The 25,972-nt window shown below is 41.9% G+C and overlaps 2 protein-coding genes and 1 pseudogene across 2 annotated transcripts; 2 read left to right on the plus strand and 1 right to left on the minus strand.

Moving 5' to 3' along the window:
* Positions 40-7,534, plus strand: LOC8063565 (annotated as a pseudogene).
* LOC8063567 lies at positions 8,452-13,209 on the plus strand. Its single transcript, XM_002440175.2, has 15 exons — positions 8,452-8,862; positions 9,002-9,079; positions 9,194-9,243; positions 9,398-9,451; positions 9,561-9,613; positions 9,864-9,936; positions 10,031-10,092; positions 10,215-10,283; positions 10,499-10,607; positions 11,748-11,815; positions 11,953-12,053; positions 12,273-12,368; positions 12,491-12,558; positions 12,769-12,814; positions 12,905-13,209. Exons 1-15 carry the CDS (start codon positions 8,629-8,631, stop codon positions 12,983-12,985), a joined length of 1,242 nt encoding a protein of 413 aa, XP_002440220.1. The 5' UTR covers positions 8,452-8,628; the 3' UTR covers positions 12,986-13,209.
* On the minus strand, positions 13,577-20,452 carry LOC8063568 (dynamin-related protein 5A). The gene is made up of 16 exons (XM_002441446.2): positions 20,090-20,452; positions 19,570-19,633; positions 19,363-19,467; positions 18,925-19,026; positions 18,643-18,693; positions 18,499-18,560; positions 18,164-18,254; positions 17,456-17,520; positions 16,939-17,133; positions 16,744-16,863; positions 16,283-16,353; positions 15,531-15,756; positions 14,823-14,873; positions 14,495-14,723; positions 14,264-14,403; positions 13,577-13,985 (listed from the first exon to the last, which is right to left on the minus strand). The coding sequence occupies exons 1-16, from the start codon at positions 20,216-20,218 to the stop codon at positions 13,857-13,859; spliced, it is 1,830 nt and encodes a 609-aa protein (XP_002441491.1). The 5' UTR covers positions 20,219-20,452; the 3' UTR covers positions 13,577-13,856.

The raw sequence follows: 25,972 nt of genomic DNA on the forward strand, positions 1-25,972 counted from the left end.
ATAAATTTAGTTAAATTTGAGATAATTTGACTTTTCAAAATTTAAATGTAGTTAAATTTGAGATAATTTGACTTTTCAAAATTTCTAAAATGACTTATAATTTGGGATCAAGGGAGTACTATTTTTGGGTCTCTAAATTTGGTTTAGCCCACTCCACTCTCCAATCTCCTTTGATTCGTGGTCGGCAGATATGGTTAGGCTTTGGAAAACTTTTTGTTTTTTTGGTACGGTAGTATTTCCGTTTTCATGTGACAATTATTGTTCAATCATAGATTAATTAGACTCAACAAATTTATAGATAAACTGTGCAATTAATTTTTTTTTCTCGTTTAAGTTTAGTTAGTTTATAATTGAACAATAATTATTAAATACAAACAGTGTGGTATAGTAAAAAAAAATTCACCCACCCAATTAAACAAGGGAACGTAACCTGTGCAACCCAGTTTCGTGTGCAATCTATGTAACCACCAATTAAGGTTACAGGATACACACGGGTTAGATATAGATTTAAATCCACAGGTAGATAGGTTTAAATGAAAAAAAAACCTCAAACTTAGTGGTTACATAGATTCCATACGTCCATGCGAAGCTGAGTTGCATATGATACCTTGCCCAAGGCCTAAACAAATAGGCTCTTCTTCTCCGCTCTGCACAGCCTCCATCTCGGTGAGCAGCGAGAAGAGGCACTCCACGACAAGCACCACGACCCCGCCGTCTCTAGGGCCAGAGCCTGCCGCCGCGCCGAAGCGAACAGCGGTACTCGTGACGGGCTAAGGATGCGGAGGTGAGGTTCCGTCGCAGCGAGCGCCAGAGCGGTCTGGTGCGGAGCTGGCGGTGCTCTGGCCGCTGAGCGCGCGGTGGGTGACGCCCCGGCCGAACACGAAGATGTCGGAGCTCGTAGCCGTCTCCATTTTTTTTTTTCGAAAGATCCGTAGCCGTCTCCATGCCAATGCGCCACGATTTCTCACAGCTCCGCCGCCGGCGAACTCACTCGCGCCGCATTTCCTGTCCTCTGTCTTTGTCCGAGCAAGAAGATCTCTAGTCTCACGCGGCTACAGCCATGTCACCTCCATGGGGCAGAGCTCGACCCCGGCGTGGGACGCCACGTCCCTCGCCTCCGCCCTGAAGAAGGCGGCCGCCTGTGCCCGCTCCTGACGCATCTGGCGCTGCGAAGCCGGCTTCCACGGTACGCGCGGGAACTGTTCGACGAGATGCCCCGCCCGGACGTTGTCTCCTGGACATCCCCTCATCACCGGCCACGCCCACCAGGACTACACCGAGTCTCTCTCGCGCTGCTCCGGCGCATGGCAGGCTCTGTGTCGAGCTCAACGGCTACTCTCTCTCTCTCTCTCTCCGGTGGATTGCTGGCTTGTGCTGGTATCGGCCAAGGTGCACTTGCTCTAGGGAAGGAAATACATGCCAGTGTGGTGAAGATGAGCTTGCATGGACCAGTTGACCCGGTTGTCGAGAACGGGGTTCTTGATATGTACTCAAGGTGTGCATTGAGAGTGTGTTCAGGGTGATGCATGTCAGGAATGTAGTTGCTTAGAACTCGATGATGGCAGCTCTTCTTGGGAGTAGGCAGGCTGAGGATATATGGGTGATGCCTCGGCAAGTGTCAAGAACGTAGGTTTATTAGCGACTGGGCACTATGAATATGCTGAGATGAGTCCGACGTGAGTGATGCTACTGTGTTCTCATTTTGCACATTGTTGATCCATATTGTTTTTCTTCCTACTACAGCACAGCCTAGACTAGTGTGGGGTGTTCCTTCCCTTGATAATCTTTATTTCATCTCGCATCCCAGATCATAGTTTTTTTTTTTTTGACTCAGGTAACTTGCCTATGCTGTCAAGTTTGTCTCTTGGAGGAAAGCTGCTTCCAATGGCGAATCTTTGTAGTTTAGCACACCCTCTCGTTTAATTCGTTTCATTCACTGATGACTACAAAGACTGTTATTCACAAGTTGGACGACCTGTGTCAATTGTAACACATTGGCCTTGAAGTGAAGCCAATCATTGATAGTGCTTGCTGCTGGAATGTTACAAGCTTATCACTTGTGAACAAGCCTAAAACGATAGCCTGGCTGTTCTGGCCCGTCACTGTCGTTGTCTATTTCCCATCGCTAAGCCACGCCATGCCACCGTCCACCGGTGAACAGCATAGTGATGACCGCTCAGCTCAACCTGAGGCTGGCGAGAGGCGAGCCCAGCGCTCAATAGAAAGCAAGTTAGTGGCAGGCAGGTCAGGTCGCGACCTGGGCCACGGCCACCGGAGGCGGCAGTCCCGGGACCAAGCCGTTCGGCGTCGCGCGATGGCGCTGCAGCCGCCGCCGTCCGTCCACGCCGTCACCATCCCCTTCGCCGACCTCAGGGTAACCAACCTTCGCCGCCGCCGACGCGACATTGCCAACTCAGCGGCGTTTCATCTCTCTTTGGAGTTTGGAGCTGCTGTGTGCGAGCGACTCTGACGGCGGGTGCGCGCAGGATCGGAGCAAGGACCTGAGCGGCTTCATCGAGGAAGGCTTCGGACCCCGGGGGCTCGGCATCGTCTCCATCACCGACGTGAGTGGTGCTAGCGCTTGAGGCTGATGCGTGACGCTGCTGATGAGCAGATTTCGATCTCGCGGGCGGGTTGGTCTCAGACTTTGAGCTGTGTTTGCTTTGTGCACGCGCAGGTACCCGGTTATCCGGAGCTCAGGAGAAGGCTGCTGCGCTTGGCGCCAAGGCATGTTGTTGTCTTGCACTCTCGTCTAAGTTCAGGGGCTTCAGGCCCTGTTCAGCGCGATACACCATGATTTTGTACCTTTTTTCTTTGCTGACTGAATACTTTCCTGAAAGACTTCTTGATTACTCTTCCTGCTGTTTGTTAGAATCGTCAATCTTCCTGATGATGTGAAGAAACAACTGGAGGACCCAGATAGCAGGTCAAAATTTACAGAATGCTCTTCACCAGGGAGCTTTTGGCATGATTGCTTATATATAGTGTCTACTTGAATACTCCTCTTCTCCTCCCTCTTCTTCTTGTTCTTCTTTGTTCATTTTCTTTCGGGAAAATAAGAGCTCCTAAGCTAGGATTTGCATATAGCTTGCACTTCAGTTCGTACAAAACCTTATGTATTTCGTATGCATTATTGGCCTTGCTTCACAGTTACCACTTTGGTTGGAGTCGTGCGGAAGAGAAATTCGAGTCTGGAAGATGGGGTAAACAAGACCTTTTCACTTCGTGTAATCAACTAATCATGCATCACATTGTATATAGAGCATCCTCTAAGCCTATCAGTTTGAGGATAAACTTTACAATAATAAAAATGACTTAGTAGGAGGGGAAATGTAGTTGGAAAAGAATGTTAGCCGCAACAGTAGTGTATTCAGGTCAAAATGATCTTTCAATTTTGTGCTTAATGTCTTGGAATGCTTTTAAGCCCATAAGGAAATTCCATCTGTTATATGCAGACACGCCCAAAGGCTCCTATTTCGCAAACCCAGTTTTTGATGTCCCTACAACTGATGATGAGCTTGTAACTAGGTATAATGTTCCTAATCCTAAGTTATCTTTCTGTGCAGTTTACTTATCTGACAACTAAAAACATGTTGATGTTATTATTGTTCCAAGCCTGTTTTATGTACTGAAGCATCTTTTAGTCCACAGTAACTTCACTATCTTGCTGCAGCTCAAGCTTGCTGGCTGTATCATTTTATATCTGTAATGTTTGCTACTTATCTGAACAGTTTGTAGCATTTATGCAAACAAAATTATTACTCCAATTTTTAGGTGTGGCGTATTACATATGTTGAAAACCTCTTGGGTTCCATTTTTAGATGTTCATATTGATATTTGTTCCTGTTTTCTTTCTGATGATATAACATTTAGATACCCATCATACTGCCGACCAAACATATGGCCAACTGATCATCTTCTGAGCTTGAAATAGGTATGTGTTTTTCAGGCCATATATGGTATTCATGTACATTTATTCAAGAAATCTTATTGCAAATCATTACTGTTAATCTCTAATGTTGTTACGAATTAAAGATTTGACACTCTGCTCCTCAGGTTTACATACATTACTTAATGCATATACAAGCATTGCACATGACAAAAGTTCATTAGCTAATTCTGTGACAGCGCATATTTCAAGAAAAATCTTTCCAGTTCAAATCAACATGTTTATATTGATAATATGAGTATATGTTGTAAATTTTCTTTAACGGGTAGGTGGCCTTTTCCCTCATACCCTCTAATAGACGAGGTGACTACCTGTGCCATCTTAGGCTCGAAAGCGGGTGAGCGTACTGGTACTGGAAATAAGCTAGCTTTGCTAACCGATCTAGGCTATATAAATGTCTATTTAAGTGTATGTGAGTTCTTTTCGTAAAAGATGATTTTCTCAACTAGAGTCAAGCCCATATGTACAACATTTATTTCATTTGTAGCATTCAAAGATCTTGGAAAATTGATGTTGGAAGTTGGCTTGATGTTGGCTCATCATTGTGATTGCTATGGTATGTACTATTAAACCATAACTATGTTTAGTAAGCTTTATCTGTAAAACATCAACTCCGCTTGGTGCAAAAGTTAATGAGCCATGGAATCTTTTATCCTCTTTTAATGAAATACTTGTGCACTGCACTTTTTTTGGAGTTTTTTTTTTAACTCATAGGACATAGTATATCATAATAGTAGTATATGCAATTGTGTAAATGTAGAAGCTACTGACCTTTTAAGCATCTTATTATTCATCATGTAAGAGAACAGTTGCATACGTTGTTATTGATGTAAGATGAAATCCAAATGCAACTACCCAATAGTAGTGTATCCTGTACGAAGTGCACCCCTTGTTCTGATATATGTGCTGCAGGCGCGTCCTGGACAGCCAGCTTTTGGGGCCTTTTCTCGACCCTGCATTTTGAGGAAATTTCTTCCTTCTGTGATATACCTCAGGGACGGGGGAGGTCAATCCCCCAAGGATCAAGTTTTTTTTTGGCAGACATCCATTTGTTTAGCTTAATAGCCAAATTGTTACTAAGGAGCTGTTTTAAGTTTTTGATATGACATACATGCTAACTGAATCTCTTCTCCAAACTTTAATGTTTAATTTAGTTACCATTTAATCAAATGAAGCAGCATCTCTGTGATTTTCAGTAATGCAGCAAGGAGTGGGACAGTACATTGGTGAAAGCCTTGAGAAGACACTTGCTAACTCAAGGTGTCCCAAGGGTCGTCTGTTGTAGTACTTTCCCAAATCATTTAGGTACACCCAGCAAGCATATATATAGAGTCTCTAAAAAATACACTCATGAAAATTAAATGACTCTAGTTAGCACATAACCTTTAGGTAAACTTAGAGTTACAGAGGTTCAATATATTTTACAGGAGGGCAACATTAATACGCTGCACGTTTTTACATACACTAAGACATACATCCTTTGCCCATGTGGATCAAAACTTTGCCCTCGTTTTGATATCCAAGATTTTTACCAGATCTAAGATTTAAAATGCCGTCTCTAAAAGTTTATGGTTGTTTGTTGTTGCAGCAAACAGGATGATGGAGTTCAATCTGTTTCTTCATGGTGTGGATGGCATACTGACTATGGATTTTTGACAGGTGTCCCACGGTGCCCCTATGGGTCGGTTCTGTGTAATAACATGTGATCAAACAAGTGATACACATATTTATTACCAAATTTATAACTCACAATCTAACGTATTATAGGAATACTTGGTCTCAATGCTCTTACTGTCTTCACATTCATTGTTCTCAGATAATTTTATGCATACATGCAGGACTTACATGTGGCTTGTTCACGAGAAAATCAGAGGAGGTTCCCTGTCCTGATATTGGAACTGGGCTATATGTTCGGACTCGTGATAATCAAGTTGTTAAGGTTATTTCCTTTCAATATAGGATTCGCCGTGAGACAGATGGCATGCAAATGTAACTTACTGAGGTCGTAACTTCACTAAGCATCAAGTAAAAATGATGTGCATGTTTGCAGCACTGGGAAATATAGTGTTATAGACAACCTTCAACCAATCATTGCTCATTGTTGTTTAACCAATTGCATGGAACCATGGGCCATGTTTACATTATGTTCAGTTCAGAGAGCTAGGCGTTATGTGCTTATTTGTTTTTGAACGGACACTTTAGGTCACATTTGAGGATGATGAATTGGTTTACCAAATTGGGGAAACTGCCGAAATACTATCAAGAGGTCATCTATGTGCAACCCCACATTGTGTGAAGGTATTTTCTGATCAACATTCACCTTTCTAAGTGGCTTAAAGGTGTCATTTGGTTGCCTGCATGAGTGCATGGGCAGTTATGCCTGATCCAAATGGCATAAAAGCAGCTTCTGAGCCTGGCTCGAAGGAAACAAAGTCTGATTTTTCTTGCTGGTCTATCTTGTGCTGCCATGTTTTAGTTTCTCAGCTAGTGGTTCTATCACCCCATATGCGACCAACCAAAGCATGACTTGGGGACAATCGATCTTAATGGATACAACTAACTAAGCCTGCCTCTTTTTGTTTAGATGAAACCAAAACATGTCTACTTTTGTAATTCGTGGTCCATGGTTGTAAGTTCTTATGGTTGCCAATGTTTATAGGCTCCCAGCAGCGAAAATGCTTCTGATGTTGATCGCTCAACTTTCGTTCTGTTTATTCAGCCAGATTGGTAAGTGCAAGTTTGTCTTCCCATTTGGCATATGGTAGAAGTGATCACTCACTGGTACTTTTGCTCTTTCTGTACCAAAGATTGTTCCACCTATATTGCCAAGATTTCTTCGGTTATGCTGTTAGGGTTTCTTCCTCCATCTCAGTTGTGAAATGTAATGCACAAACACTAGGATATACAGTCGCATACAGTGACCCAGTTCGCTCTTTAAACTTTACCCATTTATTCTAGTCCAATTCAGACTGATTTTGCCAAAAAGAAAATAAAAAAACAAACTGAATGCCAACAGGAAGGGCTAGGCTATTTGTGAGTTATAGATGTTATCCGCACACATGTTTCCAAAGTGAAATCATCATTTGAAAATTTTGGCAGGGATGAGCTGCTGAAGCTTCCAAGTGAAATACGCTATCACCAGGAGGTTTGTCTACACATAATCTTTACTTTTTGTGCTTCATCATGGTTTGGTTCTGCTCACTCCAACTCCAAATGGAGGGATGACCGCTCTGCTTTTGACTGGCAGTGGATTCCACCAAATGGGACACTTACGTACGGCGAGTACTCTGAAAGGGTCTTGGCGAGTTTTAGCGGCAAGAGCGTGGATCACACCTTGATGCCACAATAAGGAACTCCAGATGCATATATGATAGTACATTCGTGCCAGAGTGTGCGATGTTGCATGTATATTGATGTAGCCAATCGGCGAAACTCACACAGAGTGACAGAAGCATGCTGGTGTTGGATGAATCACACACAGCTCACAATAATGAACCAATAAAAGTATGACATGTTATGTTATTACCCTGTGAGATAAACAAAGTGTTGGTCGATGGCCTCGTGCACAAATGTCATTTGCTGCCAGAGCTGTCAATTCCATTTTTATTTATTTATTTATTTATTTCCTTTTTGGCAAAATACAGAAAAAAAACGTTCACATACCACCAGATGGAATTGTTTCTCATTGATTTTCTGAAAGAACATAATTGTGCCAGGATTTCAAACACGGAATGATTGTTTGTAGTCTGGATAAAAAAATGAGGCCTTCCTCGTACGGGAGTAAGGCCTTGTTTAGTTTGCAAAAAAATTTAAAATTTCATGTCATATCGAATCTTACAGCATATGCATGAAATATTAAATATAGATGAAAACAAAACTAGTTACACAGTTTGTCTGTAAATCATGAGATGAATCTTTAAGTAATCCATGATTAGATAATATTTATAAAATAAAAATGAAAGTGATACATCGTTAAAAACACAGAATTTTAGGAACTAAGGCCGACCCCAACGCTCCACCCTGTCTTGTGGCCTCAACAACCACGTATGCACTTAGCCTCTACATCAATCTGAATAGCAGCCTCGCAGTGCGTCAGAGTGGTTTGCAGAGAAGCCGATAGCCCCGTCTGACGAAAAGTTCAGGCCACTAGTGAACAGGAGTGTTGGTTCATATTTTAACGGGACCACGTCAATTCTCATCTAATCTCTGCACGCTATGTCATCAAAACAGCAGTATACTTTTTCAGTGACAAGCAGTACGTTGCGTTGGAAGAAGTATATGCCTCGTATTTTTCTATCTACATGGCATAGCACTTTTATTCGAGGCTAACGCAGGTTCGCCTGCGTTGGGGCTGCCCTAACGGGACCTGCTGCCGCTCGAGGCCCCCCAACAGAATCACGGGTCAGCGGTCAGCGGCGGCCCCGAGTACTCTATACTGCACCACGTCTGCGTGCGGGACTGCGGGCTCCCCCCGCTCCCGTCACCAGTCAGCCCACTTCTGCACTTCACCAATCACCAGGAACAGGAAGGAGACGCGCCGCGCCACACCACCGGGGCAACGTGCACGTGACGGCTCAACCTCTCCGTCTCCATCTACCTCCGCCGGGTGCCGCCAAAACCAAGGTCGTCGCCCCAACCCAAGTACCCAACCGAATCCAACGGGACACGAGAGCGACGTCATGGTGGTGGAAGTGGGCACCGCCGTGGGGACACGAACCACCTCCACTTGGCCTGCAGGTCCAGCCGCCCGGCGCAGTTCACGGGGCCAGGTCGTCTCCTTCGCCTTCGCCTTCGCCCTCGCCCCCGAGTCGTCCCGCCGGGTCCGGGTCCGGGTCCGGTGCCGCGCGATGCAGCAGGAGGAGCGGCGGCCGCCGACCGTCCGCGCGGTCACCATCCCCTTCGCCGACCTCAGGGTAATCTTCCTCGGTGTTGAGTGTTGTCGTCTCGGGAGAGAGAGAGAGAGAGAGAGAGTGTGTGTGTGTGTGTGTGTGACTTCTCGTGATTCTGACCACGTGCCGTTCGGCGGCGGCGGCGGCGGGTGGGCGTGCGCAGGAGACGGACAAGGACCTCGGCGGCAAGATCGAGGAAGGCCTGGGTCCCCATGGGCTCGGCATCATCACCATTGCCGATGTGAGTACCAAGCGTTGTGGACAACTGCATGCTTGAATCGTGATTTCGAGTCTTTTGTTGAGTCCATTCCTGAACCGAGTTGCATATTAACTGTCTTGATCTTGGTCCACGCAGATACCTGAGTTTCCAGAGCTAAGAAAAAGGCTGCTGCGGTTGGCACCAAGGCATGTCGTTTATCCTGATGACATGTCATATATAGCCCTCGTTCCTCCTGTACCGGGTGGTTTATTCTGCCCTGCAAGAGAAAAAGAGACAGAGTTGTTTGTTTACCGATGATGAAAGGTTTTTGTTCTTTGTTTTTTCTTGCTTGTTTGTCAGGATTGCAAACCTTCCTGAAGAGGTGAAGAAACAGCTTGAAGATCCAGATAGCAGGTCGTGCTGATTTCATTATGATTGCACCCACCTGATAACTCCTGCTACTTGTTAGTACTGATACTTGTATGTAGCAACCACTAGTTATATGCTAACTTGTCATTTGCAGATATAACTTTGGGTGGAGTCATGGGAAGGAGAAACTCGAGTCTGGGAAACTTGGTAAACAATTGTCCATTCCGTGAGTTATCATGTAGTATCCTGTTGTGTGTGGGGTAGGCGTAATGTGCATCCTTGAAAGATGTTGCGAAGTAAAAAAGTTTTGGGATAGGTATGACTGAATGTATCCTGTTGTCCTACCATGTGGTTGTCCATTGACCTCTGCTCCGCTCCCTTAATTTTATACTGCTTGGCTCCCATGAAGGTTGTGCATGAACTTTTTCTGAAGATAAACTTTGATTACTGCATGCAGACACATTTAAAGGTTCCTTTTATGCGAACCCTGTTTTGGATGTCCCTACTACTGATGATGTGCTTGTAAGTAGGTAAAATGTTTCTAGCATGGAACTGTCATCTTGATTTCCGTCACGATCCAAAACTGTGATCTAACATTTTAAACCTTTGATGTTTAACCTGCAGGTATCCATCATATTGCCGACCAAATATATGGCCAAATGAGAATCTTCCTGAACTTGAGATAGGTATGATTGAATGCATTCATAAGCCATCAATGTGACTTCAATCTGTTTCTTTTTCCTTTACATTTTCACATCATACTTGGAAACTAGACTGTATTTACAGAATGTTTTTTCTTTTTTTCTAGCATTTAAAGCTCTTGGGAAGCTGATGATGGAAGTTGGTTTGATGTTGGCTCATCATTGTGATCGCTACGGTATGTGTTGCAGAACCATAAGGTCCATTACTATAACTCAGTGTGATTTCTGCTGAAAACATCAACTTCGCCAGAAAGGAAAATTAACTCATTAGACTCAGGCAAAGTATGACCCCTATGCTTGATGCTTCATTCAGAATAGTCTCTCTTTTTTCTTCCATCGTGATATTCAGTTTATCAATTAGTTAAATGGATCAACCTTTGCTGCTTTTCAGTAATGGGGCAAGGAGTGGGATCATATGATGGTGACAGTCTTGAGCAGACGATTGCCCGTTCAAGGTGTCACAAGGGTCGTCTGTTGTACTATTTCCCACGACAGTTTAGGTAAACTTTATAATCATATATGCAGACCTGAATGAATAAGCATGCATGAAGAGTTAGAGCAACTCCAACCATTATGCAAATAGACTTGGCATTTACCAAAATGCATAAAACTCCAAAAAAAACCCCTCCAATCGTTATGCATTTGGACTTTGCATTTTACATAGCTATGCATTTGGAGGGGGAAACTTGGCATATATGCCAAAGAAGTCCGGCTATGCAAATAGAGATCACGGGATTCTCGGTTCCACCTCGCGGGCTTTTTTCTTCCCTTCGCGCGGTTTCCCTTCACGCCGCCACCACTTCGCGCGATAGGAGAAGCATCGCGAGTCCTCCTTCGCCAGCTTCGCGCGCGCGTTTGGACGAAGCAGCGCACAATAGGACGACGCAGCGCGCGATAGAACGAATCTACGACGCAACGGCTTGACTGATGGCGGCGACCTGCCTTGACGACGAACTGATGTCTGATGGCGGTGACCGGAAACTGATGGGGAACAGGACCTGATGGAGATCGAGCCAAGGGGCGAACCTGTACGACGACGAACTGATGGCCAACAGACGACGAACTGGTACGGTGAACGGGAACTAACAGAACGGGAGATCGGTACTGCGAACGAGAACGACGAACTGCGCAGCTCACGATCGGTACTGTGCGGCTGTTTGGCGCGGGAATTGGTGAACGGGAGACGACGGCGGGCTGTTTGGCGCGGGATCGATTAGCCGTGCGGGAAGGAGTGCCGCGAAACAAAATTTCCTGGAAAAAAAGATGATGGACTTGGCATTTTGCATAACGGTTGGAGATCACCCGATTTTAGCCTTGCCATTTTCATTTGTGGGTTTGCAATTTGCCTAAAATGCATAACTTCAAATGCATAATGGTTGGAGATGCTCTTACATTTCTGACGGTGATGAAACATCATTCAAGCATGTTGTAGTTCGAGTGTACAAAAATAAGTTCAGCATAGTTCCTTTTTTGTTGAACACACAGGAGAGACGTGTATCATTAGATTAAAGACGAAGAGGGAAAGAGCATCTTTTCCCTCCTTGCAACTTTGTTTTTTATGAATTATAATGTTAATGATATATTTTAGATGCAGGATATTCAGTTAGTTTGAGAATTGATGTATTTGTCTCTTATGGCAGCAAGCAGATAGACGTTGAGTCTGTTTCATCATGGTGTGGATGGCACACTGATCATGGATCTCTAACAGGTGACTCATTTTAGCACTATGGTTGAATGAAATATTTAATTAGTTTTGTGGAGTAATATGTAGAAAAGATGATTATGAGTTATCATCAAACAAGGGGCATTTCTTATAGTTAATGTGCGGTAATCTGATTAATGAAGGTCTCACATGTGGCTTGTTTACGAAGAATTCTGTGGAGGTACCATGTCCAGATAGTGCAGCTGGACTATACATTCGGACTCGTGATAACCAAGTTGTTAAGGTAACTTCCTGCAAACTTTGAACTTCTCACCGATTTCTTTAGATGAGAGTTCTCTATCAGTCATAGAAAATAAATCATGTTGGAGATCATCGCTATTGTAGCACATGATTCATGCTGCACTGAAACTTTTGATGCCCTTGACACCATAACAGCTCATTGTCATTAAAACTTGCATGTATATACTGTTTTGTGCTGATTTTGTTTGTTGGGATGGCATAGGTTGTGTTTGATGAGGATCAGCTGGCTTACCAAATTGGGGAAACTACTGAAATACTGTCAAGAGGGTATCTGTGTGCAACGCCACACTGTGTGCAGGTATTGTTGAAACCAAAATTCATCTCGATAACTAAGCATGGGTTTTTCGCATACATTTTACTGTACTTTTGCGGTAAGCCGGTAACTAATGTCCTAGGGTTTTTTTATGCTATTGTTTCTAGGCACCCAACAGTGAAAATGCTTCAAATGTTGACCGCTCTACTTTTGCCTTGTTCATGCAACCAGATTGGTACATCTAAGCTTTCTTCTTCTTATCGTATATATAAGTCACATTAGCCCACTTTTGCTTTCCTTTCGTTACCAAATAATTTGTTGGCCTTATTGTATTGAGTATGTTATTTCCATCTGGGAACTAATGAGGCTAGCTGGTCCGTTCTGCAAATATTGCTGATTATGGGCTTTCAAATTCACTATTTTGTTCTCTTGAACCGTTTGGCAGGAATGAGAAGCTTAAGTTTCCGAGCGAAATCCCCTATCACCAAGAGGTTTGTGTGAACTCTACGCATACTCTTTGCATTTGGAACTCGTAACTCCCTCCTCTCAAATGATTCAGTTTGTGTTTTGACCTTGACCAGTTGATTCCACCAAACGGAACGCTGACTTTCGGGGAATACTCTGAAAGGCTAGTAAACAAGTATTACCAGACAACAACGTAGAGCATACCTCAAGAAAAGCTACCGTTGTACATACATTGGTGTCATCAAGCGTGTTCTTGTGTATTCATATTAGCTCTGATCCAAACTTTCTGTACAAATAGTCGATCAGCGAATACCAGAACAGACTGCAGAATAAGATCAACTGTATCACCCACAGCTTACAATAATGTACCACCAGTTTAAACTCGCTCCGTGTCCGTGATATCTGATGTTACTTGGATTTATCTTCTTTCTTTAACGATGATTTTGCGTTTATTAGGACGACTACGAAGTGAATGGTTAGATGGTTAATCTAATATACATCCTGCACAAAAATCGTTTGCTGGAGACCTGGCGGACTGGAGTTGACAGAGGTTCCTAGCTTCCTGCACATTCCAAACAATCAGGCGGGGCAGCACGATTCGCCATATATGCCATGCAGTAGCTGCGGCTTTAATGTTGGTCAGATTCCGCAGCATCACCCATCACTTACAATTACTGCCCCGTCTAGAAGGTCGTTAAACACAAGAAACAAAAGAACAACCAAGCTGTTAGTGTTTTAATGGGAGAAACTTTTAGCAAGATTTTGAACAGCGTGACAAAGAAACATGCTTTCATGTAGCTGCACATCGATGGAACAAAAGAATGCATGGTAACAAAAACACAATATATGAACTTGTTCGTGATACAAGAGTACAGCAGCCAGGTGTCCCCTAGATCCTCAAGCACAAGGAACAAAAGCACAACCAAAAGACACCGTACAGCTGCGGTGATCTATAAAATGACCTGACCTAGAACAGGAAAAATCAGCTATATATGCCCCAGAATAGGAGAGAGAATCGCCAGACAAGGGGTAAAGAACATGTAAGAACAGATATCTTGGCCATCAGGACTATTTGGACCACGCAACTGCATCGATTTCTGATTGGGCACTCCGGTACAGCTCCAGCCTCTTTGCAAGGTTTGTTCTCCGTTCCATGACTGCTGGGTCTTCATCGAGAAGTTTGGAAAGTTGCTTCATCTGCATAACAAATGGTAGAATTATAAGATATGACAGTTCCATTAGACCTCATTAGGCATTTCCTTCAACAATGGGTTGACGGCTTCCGGTGCTTGCAGCATTGAAATATTTAAATATTGGATGTGGTGAAGACTATAAGCACACAAGCAAGGACCAACAAGGAAGCTACAATATGTTGAATGAACAAATAGGTGAACACTGCAATATAATGAAATTATGATAGTATGGTAATGCAAAAACATGACCAAGAATTCCTTCCAAATGATGACAAATCTCACCTCTCTTGCTCCCAGTTCAGTGAAGAAGTGATCGAGCAGCGAGCGCTTGGCCTCTCGCACTTGGCAATAAACGATAGATTTTGGGATGGAGTTCCTCAAGGTCGAACACACCATATTAACATATGACAGAACAGTTTGTCCTGTTGAATGTTTAGTACAGTGAGAAGTTAAGCAGTAAATAGCTACATAATAGACTATTGAGCAAAAATACAGAAATCATATAGGTCTTACCAATTCGTCTAAGATAAGAGTCATTATATCTATCAAAAATAGAGTGGCTTGGATTTCCACCCTTCTCAACATCCTGAGGAAGCTTCCTGAAGAAATCTACTGTCAAGTAGCTGCATTCCATGTCAACTAGCTTTAATGTATTTTTCTTGCTTTCATCCCTCATTCTATCCAATGACTCAAAAGCCGCATTGCCTACTTCCACACGAAGGGTGGGAAACTGCTTCAGCTCCTGCAGAAAGGTAATCAAACAGATTAGGTGAGTCGACAGTTTGTCGGGTGGGGTGTGGGGGGAGGGATTTGCATGGTAGTATGAAAGCGGAAAACTTACATGTGTTTCATTGATAGCCTTGCGGACAAGGTCCTTCAGAATTGCATGGACCTGCCAATGTGACATGCCAATACATAATAAGCAACTACATGGATAGAGTACACAAATGCCAAGTAATTAATAATAATGACGAAGAAACCATGCAATATAACTTTGCTCTATGATTACAAATCAAGGGTCTCATGCCAATAATTTGGTCCAATGTTTGATCCATGAATGAACATAACGTTTTAAAAGAGGCTAGCTGAGGTCATAGTGCATATTCATGCAAAGAATGATCTCCACAAAATCCTCATTTGGTGTATAACATGTCATATATGACTAATCAGTGCTCATCTATGAGTGAAATGCACCTATTTAATGAATGCATAGTTCAGCAAATTGTTTGATATGTTGTGAGGGTAAATTCAGCCTAATAACACAACAGCCCTTCTTTATTCTCAAATGTATTGGCACCTCAGTATAAAATAAATATAAATGCACGCAGCAACACCCCACAACCCAACAAAATCATACAGGATAACAGAATGTGCCGGCTTAATAAACTGCTTGAAATAATGGGCAAAACTATCAAGTAATAGGCCCAGCTGATTCAGCAGCGCAGCAACATCGAAAGTTCTGGCACAGTTCCAAGTGACAAAAAAAATTAAGGTCTTGGAGATCATGATGAATTTTGAAGGGGCATGTTCATAGGTATAATTGGCATACCGCATCAACAGCTGCCTCAGCAGGACCTCTGATACTAATAAGACAAGATTCTATAAGGCGTCGATATCCTTGTTCTGGAGCTATCAAGTGAGGCTGGTATCCATCAGCTTCTGTTATAAGCTTCCTCACATTTTCCATAGAGAGTTGTTTATCAAATTGCAATCGTTTAATAGCAACAGGAAATTGATTGTCGAAGACATGGTAAACTTTCTCTCCACCAGGACGCCTGGACAGCAGAAAACACTGGGTTAAAATTCATAAAACAAGCCACATGCATACCTCTGCTACAAGTTGAACCCATTAGAAATTGCACAGAATAGCAGAAAAATGGTTTTGTTATTCATTTAACACTCTTTACAAGGTTCTTCTGGACAAGACATCAGTACTTTCAATATTACAATGTGACTAAAAATAAAGAGGGTCAACACGAATGATTCGTTGACAAGCAACAAAAATGTATGAGCCCCTGAATAGCGTTTAATTTTTACACCAGGGGTCGTGTCTCCCCCTGCTCAAATTTTCAAAAGATCTATAGGATTAGTTTCTGTTTATTGAGATTCCTAGCTTTGTGAGCCCTTTCATGGTACAAGTTATACTGTGACAAAACTGACTAAAAATAGGATAAATGTTACTATGGTTTGAGGATATTTACAGGAATCTAAAAAGGTCATCGAATCATGATCTACAAAGGTGTAGGCATGGCAAATAAAACTCTGAGAAAGTGACTATGAAAAATATTGTTTGGAACATACACTCCATCCAGATGCTCTTTGTAGATACTGTCAAACATACGACATATTTCCATGATTGTGTACAGCTTCCCCTGCATTTACCAATAAAATGTGGTCAACTAATTGAAGGTTAGTAGTAACACTACGCTGCATGTAGAATTTATTCAGGGAAAGGCAGGTGAGAGTGAGACATGGCAAACCCTGATACTATGACAGAATATAATTATACATGCTAGTACCAAAAAAACAAGTATCAACCACACACGGCTAGTTCGAGAAAGGGGACGCATCACAAGTCAAATATTACTTGTAAGAGAATCAAGTCATTGAGCAGGTTGATCAATAGAAATACGCAGGAATTGAAGGGCATATTTAGTTATGCTAGCAGATAACACCGCCAAATAAACGCTGATGAGGACCGTATGAAAAACAATATGCACACAACATTGAACTGCTAGTAGCAAAATTGTGGGCTGTCTTACCCCAGCATCATTAGCAATGGGTTTTCCAAGTCGATTAAGTTCAGTTTCCAGCTCTGCAATTGTCTTTGTTATAAGAGATTGGAGCCCTGGGATCCTTGATTTGATCACTTGTTCCAGATGCTGCATAAACACCAAAGGTTAGTCAAAGAGTCAAACTGGCATTACCTGCATCTACATTGAAGAGATAAGGCATACCTTTGAAAGCATCTTTCCTAAATATTCAGATCCCATCCTAGAAGCCATGTGCTTATATTCTGGTGTAGTTGCAAAATACTCTCGCTCTCTACGCCTAGCAGCAATCATGTCCACATTCTTGTTGATATCTTGTTGGGATCGATTAACAACACCAACCCACGGTGTTTGGAGACGGTAAGCTCTTCCTTCCAGTATCTGCAGGGAAAAAATTTAATACAAAATCAAATTGAAGCAATTATTCAGATAACCTTTGTTGATACAATTGATGCCCCATATATTTGATCCTTATGTTCTCTTTATGTTTATTTAGAACTATGAGCCCAACCTAGAGATTTGTTGCTAAGGCAAAATACAGTACAGATTATAGAAAACAAACATCGACAACAGTTAGTTGCTTGGTTGGTCTAAAGATTACCAATGAAGTTAAGGAACATCTAAGCAAAGACTTTTCTAGTAAGCTAATGCTACAGTAAGCTATTAAGTATCTAGCAAATGCTTTAAAATCATACAGACTTACATCAACAGCATCGGTACCCTTGTCCATCAGATCAATTTTTGTAAGCACACCAAAGGTCCTTTCACCTGAATCAACAACCGTCCACTTATATAAAACATGTACATGACTTAAGATAAACAATGTACCAAAATTACACGAATGCAGTAAAAGTAAATCTTTCATCAACAAAATTAACTTGAGAACAATAGCAGCAATTGTCCAAGTACTGTAAATTAACTTTCAACAGAGATGGACAAATCGACATTGGTGTATGAAAATCACAAGACTGTCAGCCCATAGCAATTTTCATCATATCAATATAACTCAGGATAATATATCATTGTGAAGGATCCTGGCATGCCAAAAGTTAAAGCATATATAACAATAATCGTTAAAGACATGTATAGTCTTATACTGTATATATGATGAGCATGGTTTAGGAAGATATGGAGGATCAAAGCCAACCATAAATGGAATCCTATGGATGAAATGTGATTTTGATTACCTTCCTAAAATAGAACCTTATACTCAATAGGCATTAGGAACAATTCGACAGTGTTTGCGGCACTGTTTCCATTTTATGTATGCTTCCTGGTTTTAAAACTAATTTTCCTATTTTTGATAAATTAACCGAAGTGTGTTGTGTGCGGACATTGACTAGTATAAGAAAGTATGTGCTGCTAACCACATTGTATATAATCTTTCCTTGAACTGACAAAAGAGGCATACCTTTGGGATCAACTTCCCGTGAAATCTTGATTGCATCAGAAGTAGCAAGGTCCTGATTGGCTGGGGAAACAGCCAGAATGATACAATTTGGCTGAGAAAAGCAAACAAAAAAATGCTAGTTATATAAATTTTTGCAATACATAGAACATAAGTCAATAGCTCAAAGATGCTATAATATGACTAGGAAGAAAAGCATGCAAATCTAGATAAAGGGTGAAGAAGTGATTGCCAGTGTGGAATGATAAGCACAAATGGCCATCTTACCCAGTTAAATTAAGCATGGTCAGCAATGAAATGCCAACATATAAAATGAAGGCAGTTGCAGTTAACCATACCTTTTCAATATATGAGCGAACCATGTTTTCAATGTCCTGAACAATACTTTCCGGTTGGCCCTCTGCCAAAAGTAAAGACAATTGCAAATTAAGACAAGAACATCTAAATAAAGAACAACAAAAAAATAATTGATAATCACTTACCAACTGCTACTTTAGTAAGCCCAGGAAGATCAATAAGAGTAAGATTCACAACTGCAAGAATGTAAAATTTTCAGACACAACAAAAAAAATAAGGGGCATGGAACTATATCAGATAAACCACATAACACGATCCAAATACGTTATAGCTGTCCAACTTATGACAGACTCGACAAGCTAAACGAAAACCATAAACCCTTTACAACAAACAATCTCTAGAAAGCGAACAGTTGAGATGTGATAATGCTACAGTAACAATATACCCTGCTAGTGTTTGCATCGTACCATGTGGAGAAAATATGCTTAAATGGATAGGGACAGTCGATATTTGCTTTGAACGTCCTGTTTCTCTGTCAGTTTCATCAGCTATCTCCTTCCTCACAGCAGCTGCAACAATACAACTATAATTATATACCAAGTACCACTTGGATAAACTGAACTTACAGTTTATAAAAATAAGTCTGGTTTAGCATTGAAGACCATTTCCCACAAAACAAGTGCGAGTTTTTGTTCATGTTTAAGGAAAAAATACAGCAAACCAGAAGCTAATATGATAGCATGATTATTATATAATATAATATCAAAAAAGGAAATTCCAATGAGCATTACAAAATTCAACTATAGAGCAGTCCTCAACCATAAGTGTCAATACAATTGGATATAATCATATCCCATCAGTCATGAATCATGCAACACCAAAGGAAAAAGGAGCAGATGAATTACCAAAATCTGTAAATCTCTTTCTCGGAAGGTGCATAAACTCAGCATATTCCCTGTCGCCATCAATTCTGTGGAGCTGCAGCACCAGCGGCCGCCGGGTTACAATGCCTGCAGATACCATTCCAACCAAAATACTAACATATCAGAACACCTAATAAACTAAAAGATAGCACTGGACTTCACAGCAAATACTTCTTACTACAACAGTACCTGAACCCCTCGGTAGGAAATCCTTCCCAACCACGCTCTCCAACACAGAGGATTTACCAGAGCTCTGTCAACAAAATTCAAACGTCAAACTGCGGCATTATTTGAATTATGCATGTAGAAATCCAAACGTCATGAAAGCACGAATCAGTTTGAGGAATAGCATCGAACTACGATTTTCATCACGGAAACATCACATGAACATAATCGCATCCCTACTTGATCTCATTAATGACTAGCTTCCCAACCCTTTGGAAGTCGAAAACTCAGCAATTAAGCAATCACGCGGGCAGTTGGGCGCATCAAAACTGCTCCAGATTCAAACATGTAAGCGACCCAAATCTAGCTTCCTGCACTGCGAGTGATTGCAGATCCAAGCAAAGCCAAGCCGCATCGACAACTAACCCTCGCGGTTCCACCAGCAACCCGCGAGATCCACACCCACGAAGCAACTGGGTCGACAGCACCAGATCCGACCAGAACCAACACAAAAAAAGCGTGCCAGGGAAGGGAAGACGGGCACCTGTCCTCCAACGACGGCGATGGCCGGCAGCGAATCCCAGAGCGTCGGGAGGGCGCTCTCCTCTCCGTGGTCTCCGAGAGCCGTGCATGCCCTCTGCAGCTTGTTGACGAGGGTGATCAAGTTATCCATGGCCGCAGCGCAGGGTGGGCGAGATCTGAGCGGGTCGAGCAACGCGGCGGGGGAGGGGAGAGATCGAGACGCGGAGCAGGAAGAAGGGAGGCGCGGAGGGGAGACGAGGTGAGACCGACCGCCCAGCCGCGTCTAGGCGTCGGTCGTTGGGCTCGAGCTGTGGCCTGGTGGAGATGTGCAGGGAAGCGATGCTGTTTGGAGGCGTGATTTGGGTTTTGAAAGGCTTCGTGGAGAAGAAATGAGCGTGGCGTCTGGCGTGCCGGCGTGATGGGCTGCCAGCTGATCTATCTCTATGTTAGGGAGGGATTGGCCTCTTTGGTAAAGTTTCTGTAAATTTGATTTCCTGAATTTAGTTTGAAGATGTGTTTGTAACGACCTAAAAATCGTCATCACGTGGAGCACCGAATTAGCTGTCAAGTTTGGACAAACTTTGTCCTAAAATATATACAGTAAGAATACATTGCTAGAAGAATCCAACCATCAAGCTCTAAGCTGGTAAAATCAATAAAATTTTGTCAAAATATAGTACTATGACAATTTTGAATGTCTTCTCTCAAATAACCGAGAGATTTATGTATCATTATATTGAAACAATTAGTGCAAATTACATATCATAACCTGTATGACCGTAGTCTTCATCTTGCGTTAGAGAACATAAGTATGCTCACTTTTTTAAAATTGTAAGTAGTTTTTATTTTGTCCTGCGTCAAAACTTTGGTCAAGTTTATAGAAGACTATATTGACATCTACAATATCAGATATATTTCTATATTCCAAGGTGTATCTAGTAAATCTTGTTAGATGTTCTAATGTTTGTGAATTTTTATAAACTTAATTTGTGTTAATTCTTTTACATAAAGTGCTCAAAGCTCGATAAAATTAAATTAGAATAAATTCAAAACAATTACAACTTGATCAATGATGCTACAATAAATTGGACTGTTAATTTCCATTTTTCTATTATTACTATATCCTCTCAACCCTAATTTAACATACTTCACTGATCTTGTCTCAAGATATCCTTGAGCTCCTGATCGTTCAAAACAGGATATCCTTGAGTTCCAAATTGCCTTAACCATGTTAAATTGTAGGTGAAAACTATTGTTTGCAAAAAAAAATAGCATAGTACTTACTTTGCATAATAAGGCGACATCTGAATATCCATAGTATGTGGTATTATCTAGCGTGAGGTGGATTATAAGATTTTAAGACTTTGGGCTGTACGATTTTGAGAATACGCCTCGTTCTCCCCCTTTGCTTGAATGTGGTGAATATTATTTTTATTACAATCTCATACACTTGAACTTGAACCCATCCAAATATTTGAACCCAAATCGTGTCGCTGGAAACGTCACGGTTGCATTTATCTTCTTCTTCTTTTTGGAAATTGTCACGGTTGCATATCGTACTGGAAAAGTGGAAAACACAGTAATAGCAAAGTGACAGTGTATATACGAGTATATGAGTAGAATGGTCCACCGACACGACCAGCTGCGTAGCTGCGGCGGCGGTGCCCAGAAATGCACTCCGAAAGAGCCGGATGTGAAGGAGCACCGCGCGACCCGGACGGTTTGCTCGCACCGTTTGCCTTGCTGGTACGCGTGCGGTTGGGGACTCTGGTGGTGGTGGGTGGTCACCGTCGAGGAGGACGGAGCCCGGGAGCCCGCGGCGGGCCGACCGGCCGTGGGGTCGCTCGCTCCCTGGACCCTGCCTGGTCCCCATCCAACCGCTGCTCCACCACCTCCGGTCCGCGTTCAAAATTTGAAAACTGGCTTCGCTTCTTCCTAGCCGTTTGATGGGCGATCGATCCGTGGCAGTGGCCCATGGTAGCTTCCCAAGCGTACGAGCAGCTTTTAGGCCTTGTTTAGTTTCCAAAATTTTTGTAAAATTTTTCAGATTCTCCATCACATCGAATCTTTAGACGTATGCGTGGAGTATTAAATATAGATAAAAATAAAAACTAATTACACAGTTTGGTCGAAATTGACGAGACGAATCTTTTGAGCCTAGTTAGTCTATGATTGGACAATATTTATCACATACAAACGAAAGAGATACTGTAGCAATTTTGCAAAAAATTTAGGAAGTAAACAAGGCCTTAACCTTTTGTTCCCTTGAAGCGTAGTTACGCTCTGGCTCGTTCCACGTGCCGAGTCAGGCTGTCACGGGGAGCCCGTGCCACGAGGCCTCATTCTGTTCTGTTTTTTTTTTTTTTTTTTGAGGGGACTCAGTCTGTTCTGTTGTGTACTCTTACGTGCAGACTGCAGAGAGAGAGAGAGAGAGAGAGAGAGAGAGAGAGAGAGGCACACTGTTGTGCAGCCTTGATTTTGGACTGTATTGCATCTGGCCCGTTTAGGTATGTCGGGCCTATTCTCACGTAGTATAGTGCTCACTTTTGGAAATGTTGGGCCAGTATCGAGAGCAAGCCAGATGGGCCTGATATTGAGCCCAGACCTCCTGGCTGGGGACAAAATTCTTCACTCTTCTTCAACTAGGCCCGGTTCATTCAACATCCTCATTCCTCAACTAGGCCCAAGGGCTTTGGATTGTCGCCATCGCCAACTTGCCATGTCCGCTATGGTACGAGTATTGAACTGCGACGCAACTGTTGACACCAAAGGTGTGACAACGCCTCCCGTGTCCTGAATCTACGGACGCAGGATTTTTCAAAATAATCCATTCTGAGACGGCACTCGACAAGAGGACAATGCTCCAGAATTAATGCGGACCGGCAGCCGGCGAGCTTTCCAGCTTTGAAGGAGGAAAACGGCAAGAAAAGCATTGCATTTTTCCAGTTTCAAGTCCTACTGCCCACTGCCACAACTTGGGCGCCAGTCCACACCATCAAGTAGCCAACGATTAATCCTCTATGCCTAAATAGGAGATCCCCACTACCATATTTTCCTGCATTCTCATGCAGCCACGTCACCCTTGGTCAGTTACCAAGAGTTTCTACTGCACTCTGACTATCCATTTCCCCCAAGACGATCTCCACTAAAAATCTGAAACGAAATCCATTTCCCCCACATATGCCAATCTCCACTAAATCTCTAAACTGCCTTCATTAATCAACTACTAGATCGTTTCCTTTTCCTTCCCCATCAATGCATTATTTGTTTGGATTCTATTTTGCTGGCTTCCTATATAAAAAGCCCAACAATAGGTCACGGCAAACCCATATACACAGCCAAGCTGTGGCTGGTTGGCTGCAATGTTTTTTTATCATCTCAGTCCTCTTTTTATCTATCCTTTTGTTTATCCTCTTTTGATCTATCCTTTTGTTTTGATTCTTGTGTTCCTATTTTAGATATTCATTGTTTACTCTTTACGGATATATTTACGTGCTTTCATGTGTTGACGATTTTTTCCTTCTTGCTTTTGATTTTTGCCGGCAACCAGCTGAGGTGTGTAGATTTAGTGGATCAAATCGCTTTAGGATGATCACTCAAATGAGTTGCTGGAGTGATTGGCATATGGCCGTCAATCCATCTGCAAGAATGTGTCGTTGTTTCTACGTTCGCAACATATACATCCTTTCTCTTTATGGTTATTACCGTGCACGTTATTTATCTTCTCCTCTTTACAGTTTACCTATGTGGATTCATCACGTCAGTGATATGAAGCGACATGGTGAGATCCCACCTGGTGTCAACAACCTCTTATACTTCCCTTGGTCTTCGTTTGTTAAAATTGATCAAAAAAACATGGAAGCAGTTGATTTGATTTACTCATATCATTATTATTAGCAGTGAATGAAGAAATTTCGTATGGCATACACACATACAAACAATGTGAAATTATAACAGAGTGCTGACCATACATAGAAGAAAATAGATCTCCTCAAAGATGTACCATGAAAGATTTGTTTGCACATGGCTTTATGAACACATATTTACGAAATAGTAATTTGAAGTTTATGACATTTTACTATTTATTTCGTTTATCCAGTGCTACTTAAAAACTTATCCAAATTATCACATCAACTTCGTAAAATGCATTCTGACACATAGATGAGTCTGATAAAAATAATAAAATGATTTCACTACAAATTTCCGCAGCAACGCGCGGGGTATCATCTAGTTAATCCAGTGGTCAGGTCAGTCCGTCAGTGGCTAGCTGGTCCAACGGCCCTCTCCAACACCACATGTAGGCCTTGTTTAGTCGTGAAATTTTTTTAGATTTAGCTACTGTAACATTTTTGTTTTTATTTAATAAATATTATTTAGTTATAGAGTAAAGCTTAAAAGATTCGTCTTACGATTTACAGACAAACTCCATACATGCGCCATAAGATTTGATGTGACGGAGAATCTTAAAAAGTTTTTGGTTTTTGGTGACCAAAATAACAATAACTAAAAAAGACCTCCAGACATAAATGACGGCTGGTAGCAAACAAACAAATAACATATCTTTTTGACCATATAAAAATCAGAGAATGGAGACAAAGAGGAAATCATAATAATAACAATTGAAAAGAGTAATAGATATACCATGATACACGTATATATAATAGCTATTATTCTGTTGCACTACTTCAGCAGTACTTTTCAGCAAATGAATAGTGTTGTTGTCTCGCAAAAAGAAAAGAAAAACATTTTTCTCATAATATTTTAGTATAAGCTAAATTTTAGCAAAACATATAGGGATTCTGCAGCTAAATTTTAAGCATTATATTCTAAAATGAGAACTTCTTGTTCTTGGATGAAATCTCTATTTCTTTATTTTCGTCGCACATGATGTCTATCCACGATCATTTCTATGCTACTCTCCTTACTCCTCTCCTTGCTAAATGCAGTCGTTGAGAGGCGTGTGAGCGTGTCGCTCGCCATCTCATGTTTCGCTATCGCTAGTGCACTCGCTACATAGGCACATTCTGTTACGGCACCTGGCCTTGCTGCGGAGGAAGTAGGGAGAAGAGATGGGTGAGTGTTGGCGTGGGGGTTTGCGGTGAGCTGAAGCCGTGATCTACTATTTGCGGCACACGGAGGGGACGAGAAACTGGAGCTCGCCCAATGGAGATAAGAATATCTCAATCAGCAGGCCGACCCTCTATTATTCCATATGGTTAGTCTTTATAGGCATTACAAGACCTGCCAATAATATGGCTATCTGACTCCACAAGTTCTGGACTCCTAAAATAACTCCTAACCAACCAATCTAACTTAACTTAGACTATAACTCTTTTTGCGAACCGACTCTGTAGACACAGCGCATGCATGTGTGCCTAGAATTAGGACTCCCAGCCATGACCTGTCCGCATGCTGGGATTAGCCACGCTGCCTACAATGATAATCTTACCGACCATAACACATTTACTCTCGAAAATATAAACATCAAAAGTACGCAGAAGTTCAAAAATGGAGTAGCGATGAAAATAGAAAATTCACATGTAGGGTGAACTAAAATACTCATAGCCAGGCGTAAAAAACTTATAGCTCTCTTTGAAAAGGAAACTAGAGTCAATGTGAAAAAGATATTATACTCTCTTTGCAAAAAAAATGCAATTCTGTATTTTTTTTTCATATTAGGCGGTTATGTGTGACCAAATTGATAAAAATACTGATATTTATGATACTAAATAAATATATTAGATTACTAATTGTGTAATGTGTTTTAAAGGTTAAAATGTTTAGAAACATAAAATTCGTCACTAACACGCAACCACGGGCAAAAAAAAATCTTCGCACATGTACAAGTAGAGAAGAAGTGTTTAGGCCTTGTTTAGTTCCGAAAAATTTTAGGAAATTGACACTG

This window comes from Sorghum bicolor, chromosome 9 (genome assembly GCF_000003195.3).
Source record: "Sorghum bicolor cultivar BTx623 chromosome 9, Sorghum_bicolor_NCBIv3, whole genome shotgun sequence".
NCBI lineage: Eukaryota > Viridiplantae > Streptophyta > Magnoliopsida > Poales > Poaceae > Sorghum > Sorghum bicolor.